The sequence below is a fragment of the Sinohyriopsis cumingii genome, unplaced genomic scaffold (genome assembly GCF_028554795.1).
Source record: "Sinohyriopsis cumingii isolate HCF-2022 unplaced genomic scaffold, ASM2855479v2 utg002966l, whole genome shotgun sequence".
NCBI classification, from domain to species: domain Eukaryota; kingdom Metazoa; phylum Mollusca; class Bivalvia; order Unionida; family Unionidae; genus Sinohyriopsis; species Sinohyriopsis cumingii.
This window is the reverse complement of record NW_028316354.1, coordinates 125,531-136,106: the sequence shown is the minus strand read 5'-3', so window position 1 is coordinate 136,106 and position 10,576 is coordinate 125,531. Positions and strand designations below refer to the sequence as shown.

The 10,576-nt window shown below is 34.1% G+C and overlaps 1 protein-coding gene across 1 annotated transcript; it reads right to left on the bottom strand.

The window, feature by feature from the left end:
* Positions 1-8,893: 8,893 nt before the first annotated feature.
* On the bottom strand, positions 8,894-10,576 carry LOC149769944 (uncharacterized). The gene is made up of 2 exons (XM_089949628.1): positions 10,379-10,576; positions 8,894-9,778 (listed from the first exon to the last, which is right to left on the bottom strand). The coding sequence occupies exons 1-2, from the start codon at positions 10,557-10,559 to the stop codon at positions 9,558-9,560; spliced, it is 402 nt and encodes a 133-aa protein (XP_089805754.1). The 5' UTR covers positions 10,560-10,576; the 3' UTR covers positions 8,894-9,557.

Here is a 10,576-nt window from a genome sequence, read left to right as displayed (position 1 = left end):
TTTGAGATTGTCCCCATTATACCATTACACACCAAATTGCTTGCTTCGCTCACTGCTCTAAAACTGCAGATTTAAAACTGCTTTACTTCTTGGAGTGTACATTACTATATATTGAAATTATTTGATCCCAACAAGTTTTTCGGATGGAAATACAGCACGACCTTGGGAGTGCAGTATATCCATCCGACAAAACGAGTTCATGTTTTCCAATACAAATGCAGTAACCGTTTTATTATAGGCTTATTTTCTTATTCTACATAGGGCTTAATAACATAAACAAAAGTGCACTATAAGAAATAAAGTGAATTAATGTATTCCGTATTTCAAACTAAATACACAACGGCAGATTCATAATTACACAACAACAACATTTTTAATACGCACACAACTCCTCCCAAATAAATTTGAACTTAATCACGCGGTACACATTATTTTTGAAAGAAAATTGCATATAGGTCTACGTAAAATTTAAATTTGGAGTAATATTGTGAATGAATCGGATTTGCAGAACTAAGAAAGTACCTTTTAAGGAAATTAAGGATGTAAAACTGCAAGTATATCTTTTGCCATTCTTATTACCAGCTAAAGAAGACAGTTTATGCCTTGTCACTTGCATGATTTTTGTAGGGACCCAGTAATTTTATGAAATCTGGCGTCTATCGCTAGCCTAAATCCAAAACATTGTATCAAAAAAAAATAAACGCGGATTGTGGCAAAGCAGCTGGTATGTCGCAGTCCACGAAACATCTGCTTTAGTTCATTCAGAAACAAATGTAATCAACCAAAACGTAAACCGCCTACTACGTAAGTGTACATGCTTTGTTTACAAAGTAGTTCCTAATACACTATTGGGCACATGTGAATGCAATATGAAGTACATGTGAATGCAATATCGTAATATACTGAACGATTCTGACAATGTAAAGTTAACGGAGAAAACATGAGCATATAATAAATAGTATTTTATTATCCAGTGCAAGTGTTCTTATTCAGCGAGTAGAGTGCGGCTTTGTTAACGTTCCTCTCCATTGTGTCACTTCGGCATCAGACTCAGTCTCAATACCCATTGAAGTCGGAACAGTTCTTGTTTACCTATAGAAAATGTTACTTTATTACCAGTCAATGAATTAGTCGAGGATAAGGCCGTGATTATTCAACTTGTAACTGACAAGTCTTGATTGTGCCAAGACGTTGATCCTGTTGAGAGTGAAATTCTTGAATTATATCTTCTTTCTGCAACTAAAAGAGATACGACAAATATATTTCTTGAGAATGATGATCAGGAAGTTATTCCTTTAGCTGACACATGCGTGATCAGTGTTTCGATAAGGTCACTTTTGCTTCAAGTATTGCTTAGTCAATAGAGGAAGAAGTGAACAATTGTTCATTTCTCGCCCTGTTCCTTTTCCGGTTTTATTTTCAGTAAGAAGACGTATTTACTGTTGTGTTCAGATATAATATAATATATTATTATTTGATAATTGTGAATTCATTCAAAACACTCTTTATGGTATCAGTATCATACAGCAAAACTTCTGACACGTAGGCATTATTCATGTGTGCTCCTCTTACATTTTCATGTTATAACATATTTGTTGAAGTTTACTAAACTTGATTGTTTTTCTTAGTTTAAGACAACAGAGTCGTAACAACTCGTATTAACTAATATTATAATAGGCGATTCTTAACGTACGAAAATGCTATAAAGAAAGTATTAATTTTCAAGTCGTGTATGTAGGGTTTCACACATCTACCAGTACTATTGTTAAGGCTATTCTTACGACGGTATCATTTATGCACTGGTGGACGTGTAAAACACTATATAATAGATTTTAACAGTTAACTTTCTGATTGTTGAAAGGGTGAATAATTGATTTGTTCGGTCTAGTCATTTGGTAATTAATAATGGGTACAAGATGGAACATATGAGATTTGCATTCATTCTTAGAAGGTTTCTGGTGTGGGATTGGATTTGCTTTAGAGATTAGAGCAAGAACAGTGACCTCGGCCTTTTTCCAATAAAATTTGAAAATAAAGAGTGAGGATATACCGGATAGTTCCGTAGCGCTGATGGTCAGGAAGTGTGATTTGCCTACACGCCTGAGTAGCTTTGTAAGATCTAGACCAAACATTCAAACAAGAATAGGTGTCAGAATACGGTACATTAATGGACTAGCACATAGTACGTAGATTATTAACAGTAAGCAAGCAGTCAGCAGATTACGACATGTACCCTTCTATTTGGATTATGTCATGATTGTTTTATCAACAACGTCAAAATCAAAATAGAGCTTTGTAAACGTCAACTTTGCAAACAGGTATGTAAATTATTACGGATCAGCTAATTAATTTCATGGGATGAGTATGGATCCCTTATTGGTCTAGTAATAAACAACGTTACCGATGTATCACAATTAATCCATTATTGGTCAAGTAATAAACGAAATTACCAATGTATCACAATTAATCCATTATTGGTCTAGTAATAAACCACGTTACCGATGTATCACAATTAATCCGTTATTGGTGTAGTAATAAACGATATTACCGATCTATCACAATTACTCCGTTATTGGTCTAGTATTAAAAGATATTACCGATTTATCACATTGAGGAATCTCTTTCAAAAAATATGTTTTGATATGTTTAAACCGCAAGGCTGAAGGTTTATCTTTTGCAAGAAACCAGATGATAGAAACTTATCTATCGAATAAGAGTATACAATTATTAACGTATCCAATTTGTATAATTCTATTTAAACAAACGCTCTTCAAAGCTTGAATTATTTTTTGCTTTTTAAAGTGTATACATTTTCTCTTGTTTTCATACCAAATATTATGATCAATTAGTTACATTTGTTGTTTTTTTCTCTCAACATTTGTGAAATTTTAGTTGTGTGTCATTATTACTGTGTTCAAACCAATGATCCAAGAGCACTAACTTTCATATCCCTTACAATGTGTATCGTGATACCAACAGAACCTTAGCCAAATGTATTTCGGATCGTAATCGGAATCTGGACGTCAAGTTGGTAGAGAGTGGATCCATGGGAACCGCTAAAGGATTTAAATGTTAAAGCCAACTACAGAAACTTGGACGACAAAGAGTTTTGATTGAAAGACGATGACAGAATGCCAAAAGACAGGCGTGTGTCCTTCACAATGTAAAAACACAGGCTTTGAAATACGATTACAAAGTCTGTTCTCCTGTTTTTCCGACTGGTGTGTCTCTTCTGACTGTTCCCTACTCATGTCTCTAAACCATTGTAATTGACACATTTTATCTGAAAACATCCATGGAGGATTGTTTTCCGGTTGTTACTTAACACTTTGTAGCTCATTCGCTGATGATAACAATTACGAATAAAGTGTTTCAAGTCGTTACCCATCGACACACACGCATTTGCTTCGGTCAAAACAGAAAGTATTAAACCAGTGGTACGTGGAGTATGCTTCTTTCATGCAGATATGCAATGTGGAAATGGCGCTTAACTATTGTAATTATGACACTGTCTGTAGAACGTAAATACGCATATTTAAAGAGGAAATATGGCCAGCTATCTAACATCTACAATTCTCGTCCTCTCTATCTCTCTGTCTGTCTCTCTCTGTTATACACGCACATACCGGAATAAGATAGATCAAAAACATGGCTGCAACAATTACAAAAAAGGATAAGTTTAGTCTCAAAGTAGACTCATATGCCGCATTAAATTGATTGGAAAATTAAAATAGTAGATCTCAGAATTTTAATATCATAAAATGCAAATCAGTCTTATCCTGGGTGGGGGTGGGGGTGGGAGACTCTTTACCAACCTTTCTGATTAATAAAGATATAAATGATCTATGAATGATGTTTAATAACTAATTTGATATAAGCTTATAACGTACTAAACACACCAAATATTTAACCACGGTAACGGAGTCGACTTGTGATCTTGTTAAGAAGACCGTTGTTACGGAGTCGACTTTATAAATTTGCTAATAAGACCTGTCTCACTCAGTATGAGTAAGGCCATACAATGTACAGTTGACTGAGGAAAAGAGCTATACAAGAGCACAGCTAAGGATCTGTAAAAATAAAACTACCCCTAATTATGACTTTTCAACTAATTCATCTAAAGGTCATCTTTAGTGAAAAATCTTAGCGGAATGTGTAATTATTTCGTTCCAAATGAAACGAAAAATGCGTTGATATTTTATCAAACCTTAAGGAATATATTAAAATTAGTCCACTTCAGTGAAAATAACTCTGGTTAAAATGAGCGAGACATAAAACATTAAGATGAGTAGTCTAACAATATGGGAACAATAATAAAACATTATTATGTTAAAATATATGATTAGGGACAATATATAAATAACATATTTAATGAGCCTCAACAGTTTGAATGTTTGAAAAATGATTTTTAATAGAATGTAGCACATGTGTCATACATACATTAAAATGTAGGATTTAAAACACAGCCGTCGGAGTAGTTTTGCTGACAACAAAATTAAACATGGAAAAATTAAAGCAAAGCCAAACACATTACAGTTAAACCGCACCTATTTTTCACATGACAAACTACAATGTAGAAATGTACTATCATGGAAAAGAATGAAAGAAAAGAGAAAACGTTGAAAATATGAAGCTCATTTTGGCTAACAAAATGGTAAAATTAGATGATAATTAAATACAGTACAAAAATACAAACATATATAATGGTAATGAATGGTATCTTTTTTTACCGCAATCAAAAATCACTGAAAGACGGTAGAGCAACAAATCACTTAAATACTCAATGGACTGTCCAAAATTGTTATAAGTGGAACTTTTAATTACAAACGATTACCATAATGATAACAAAAAACTAGTTAATATGGAGAACATTTTAAGAGCACCTGCCAGAAGTAAAAACTAGTAATATTCGAATCTATCTATCTATCTATATATCCATCCATCCATCCATCTATCTATCTATCTATCTATCTATCTATCTATCTATCTATCTATCTATGTATCTATGTATGTATGTATGCATGTATGTACCTATCTGTCTATCTATTTATCTATCTATCTATCTATCAAGGATATATCTGTGAAAATAAAAGTGTAGCAGCCACTTGATATATATAAATGAGATAGTAATACGGTTAAAGCTTATTTTATTTTATATTCAACTTTATTTGAAAGAATGCGTAGGTGTTTACATTTTAATGTACATTTTAATATATATATATATATATATATATATATATATATATATATATATATATATATATATATATATCTTTGTTAATAACGTATATGTTTATATCACTAAAATACATTTTAAGGTCATTTCTGCAATTTTACTTATTATATAACTATTGCTTTTGCTGGAATATTCCGTTCTTGTCCTACACCCCTGTGGTCCTTCAATGTAAAACATAGCACATGTTGTTTCTGTTTTAGTGCTACCGCCCCCCTTCCCGCAACAAAAATATCGGATGATGTTTCTCACGTTGTAGGACTAATTCCGTCAACAACTCCTGTTGCAAACTGGGCCAACATAGCCCATAGTGACTTGCATCATTCTTATAGAGTGTATACTGTAGATTAAAGATTGGTAGGTTGACTTAATCTACATGCAATTTAGGTGCTGGAGATACTGCAAAATGCCACACCACTATAAGGGTGGGATGCTTAGGGCATTTGACCTATAAATTATATCGGCTACAGATAAAATACCCCAGGACAACTCCCACCTCCAACACCCTAAAAATTAAAGATAGGAAATAATTCCCTAACCCGGTATAAGTTTATCCACCTTTAAACTTCTTTTTTTTTACCAACACAAATATACATCTTTGTGTGTCGCCATTGACCAGTTGATTCGGAAGCTATGTGTGGTTCTCCTTTGAGTAGATAAATGAAATTTTGTGTACGGGTTAGATGTTAGATCTTAATAAGGAGGTTAAGATGTCTAATGATATAAGGAATTACTGCACGCACATGTGTGTTTCACTTTACTTTTATAAGCATCATTATCCACACTTTTAATACATTGCATTAAATCCTACAGCTGTTTTTAACACTTGCATTTTTACAGCATAACATTTCAGTTGGAAATAGATCATTCCTAGCATAGAGATGAACTTAGAATTGAGTTTACTTTATTTGACTATATATACCGTATTTGACTATTATTTTGTGAAGTACATACGATCTGAGCCATATTGTTATTGTATAACAGGAAATACCATACTTAAATTGAATGCAAATATTTCCGATTTCGTTTTTCCCCATCTCATCTCAAAATAGGCTAGTATATTTCTGACGGCTTAAAAGTTAAAAACTTGATCTGGCGGAAGGGATTATGTCATATCCTTCATTTCTTTGTGGGATTTTACCCTACACCCAAATAACATGGGTTATTATACATAATTTGTCGGTAAATTGTAAGCAGTGAATATGAGTGTATGTAGTGCCAGGAATGATGGGGTTTCTCACATGTCAGAAAAATGGTACTAACAGTTTAGTTGTAAGTAGTGGGAATTTTGTACACTGAATCCCAATAATACAATGTAAGGTGTCCACCCTGATATTGATTTTGTATGGGTCTTTCTTACTAAATAAACAGTGGTGAGTAACATGTTCATTGGTTGACTGACAGGGTAACTAGATGCCCAGTGTTCAAGAATATCTCTCACACTTGGCAGCCCATATTGCAGCTTCTCCATACATTAAAGTATATTTGCTATGTCTACTCTGAGGTCTGTTTTCTGGATGAGACCGCTTTGGTGGCCTAAGTGGTTAGAGTATCTGCCTCGGATGCTGGAAGTAGTGGGTTTGTACCCAAGCTGAGTCACACCAAAGACTTATGTAAATGGGGTAATAGCAGCTGCCTCATCTGGCGCTCAGCATTAGGACTGGTTGGCCCGGTGTCAGGATAATGTGACTGGGTGGGACATGATGCTATATGTCTATGTCATGATACCCCAGTGCTAGACATCACTATAAACTGCCACACTGCAGACATCATAGCAATATGACAAAAATGTTGAAGCTACAATAAAAATAAGAATCACACACACACAAACACACACATTTCTGATGGAATCAAATTTTGACACAAGCAAGTGGATCCGTTTGCAGGTTCCGTTTATGTATGCTTTATTTGGTTGAAATGTGATGATGGACGTCTAGGGATGCCAAAGTCACATGTAGTTCAGATGTCAGTGCCCATATAAACATGTTTAAGACGCTGGCCCATGGCTGGTGACTTTTTATAAAAATAATCAGAAGTTCTGATTCCAGTTTCCTTGTGCCCAAAATTGCCCTCTTTATTAAAACTAATTTTTTTTCACACAACCTTGAAACTCATGTACTTCAAATATGAAAAGAAATCAATGCGTTCATATGAAATTGATTTTTGTGTTTTTTTCCAATCAATGAATATTTAATGTAAAGCAATGTTTTTCTCCAGGTCCTGATGTCAGCCATTGTCTAAATGGGAGATAGTGGCATGGCATTATTACTACCTAGGTGGCACCGCCGCTAATGGCCCATCCTTTGGATTACCTTTGTAGTTACCTTCGATCATAAACAAAGAAAACACTTCCTAGATTGTATTGTGAGGTTTAATTATGTAGAGTATGTGTTGCTGTGTTCCTGGGTAATATTAAATGACAGGAAAATAAGTAACAAAAGTACATATTGAAAGAATGATAGGTCTAGTCAAAACATTTAAAATTTTAACAAATCTCTTTACTAGTATGGAGTCGAAATTGTCATCAGAAATAACATTCATTTGCTTTATGTGGTGTTAAGTTTAGAACTGGTATCATTTCAAAAGATGCTTATGTGCTATTTATCCAATATATATATATATATATATATATATATATATATATATATATATATATATATATATATATATATATATATATTTATATATATATATATATGTATATTGTATTATTTGCTTGCAGTCATGGTTTTAAAAAGGATGCACTGGAAATAAATAGCATTAAAACAGTCGTTTTTCAGGTCTTCATTTTGAGTTTAGAATGTATTGGCTATATATCGTTCACTTCAAATGTGGGTTATAAAATGTTTATCAAGAAGCTCCGATTTGAAATGGAAGTTTTAAAAAATGCAAACTCTTTGATCATTTAAATTCTGAATGTATCATTCCTAAATATTGACTGTGTACGTGATGTCCATGACTTGAAGGTTATAGGCTGTACACACAAAATACATTTCGGTGCACCGGTGCAAAAAAGTTATCCTTGAATTTGAGTCATGGTTTTCATCAAGGTGTGACTCATCCTTGCATTTGAGTCATGGTTTTCATCAAGGTGTGACTCATCCTTGCATTTGAGTCATGGTTTTCATCAAGGTGTGACTCATCCTTGAATTTGAGTCATGGTTTTCATCAAGGTGTGACTCATCCTTGCATTTGAGTCATGGTTTTCATCAAGGTGTGACTCATCCTTGAATTTGAGTCATGGTTTTCATCAAGGTGTGACTCATCCTTGAATTTGAGTCATGGTTTTCATCAAGGTGTGACTCTCCCTCTGAGGTAATAGATGTCTACCTATAAGTTTCGAATACCGCACAGAGAGAGGTTACATTATTTAATCCCTGGACTAATATGGACGTTTGACTTCCACAGTGTGAATCATATTTACTAAACCATCTGGCGACGCAACCAGAAATGAAAAATCTTTGGAGACCACGCGTCCGCAGGAGTGTAGTGAATACACAAAGTCTTCAATGTACCTCTGTAGTGACCATCTCATGCTTGCACCCATGTTCAGTAGGTGCGTACTTTACATTTGTGACAACATTAAACTATTTGGCTCTCTTTGTGCTATCTGTTCTGTCCGTTGACTTTCATATTCACCAAAACACTTCATAGACTGAATTGTGAGGTTACAGTTTCTTTATTTCTGACGAATATGTGTCATAATGTGCCAAGGTAGTTTTAAATGACAGAAAAATAAGCAGTAAAAGAGAGAACAATAGGTCTAGCCAAACATTTCAAATTTAAAAAATGGACAACTGAGTAAATATTTGATATTAATATATTAATTTATATCTGATTGCAGGTCTGATCTGTACAACAATATAAAACTTAAAAATGAAATGGAGCAGAATGGGAAAATAATTCACTTTTATATAAATTGTTCAGCCAGTGTAACTCTGAAGTCCTTCTGAAGTAAACGTGACACATCTGCATGTTCGAAGAGTACAACTATGTTAAAATCTTTAATATTTCACTTTACAGAGGTAAAATGACAAATTAGTCCCTTGGCCATGGTGTAATGGTGAGTGTTCTGAGTAGTCCATAGTTTCCGCATAACACCAACATTTATTACGATGTTCTGAGAAATTAGACAGGAGAGAAGAGTCCTGTGGAAAATGAGGTAAACAAGTCTCCACGGACTGTGTGTGAACTGTAATGCAGATCTGATACCTGCGCCCAGATTTGGTCTCCTTGACTGAGATGAACAACTGCGGTACACGGGGCTATTGACCAGAAATTTAACACGGTCACCACTGTACGGCATAGCATGACGCCATTACGGTCAACATCCACGACGGAGTTGGGTTGTGGTCTGAAGACACTGCCAAGAGAACAATACAAGGACCTGCGACAGGCACTGTAAAAACACCAGTGAAGGTTTGGTATGATTTCCACGATTTTCATAACTATCATCAAACACAATTTTTTGACCTTCTCTGAATGTGGTGAGGGTCGATTTTAGAAGTCCTGATACTGCCACGTGCTGGGATCTAGCTAGGACTTCTGCAATAAAGAAGGAACGCAGTGTATATGTAAATTTAAATAAAAACGTTTTAGCAGATAAATAGGAGAGATAAAATTAAAACTATACTGTGCGTTCTTCGAAGAATTGATAAGGTCTCTTTTGTTTTAAAATGAAAACTCTTATCTACAAGTGGACATTAGTTTTAAAAAGTATAACTTGCGTCCAGTTACCTTTAATATCCACAATTTCAAAATATCCATTGCACCGGATTCATTAGTTTTTAATCGAAATAATACAGACTCTTTGATTGATCTGAAGTATCATCAGCTTGTACACTGGCGTCATGATGGAAGAAAGAAAAACATTCTTCTTGAAATTGTTAGACTTTATAACGTGAGTCACAAAGACTGAGTTGTAATGATGAAATCTATTTTAAAATGCCCGACGAAAACGAGTTAGGACAACTAATATAATAAAGAAATTAAATCGGTTTAAAGGTCGTGCTCATGTAAGCGCACATAATTAAAAATGGATATGATACAAATACTCGAATAGTTAAATTATTTTGGCATAACTATATATTTTAAAATGTAATTTAAATGTATGACATTTGATTTGTTATTAATAGTTGTACTAACTAGTAATTTTGTTTTCGACATCCTTTTCAATAATCTTTACCCTGGTCTCAAAATTTGCTAATCTTTCTCCAAGTTCTTTCTTTGTACTTCGTACATCTGTACTGGTATTATTCAGATCTGTCTTCAGACTGCTCACATTTGATTGTACGTGGCCAATATAGTCCTGTAAAGTTATTACCATGGTCTTTTGTGATTTCA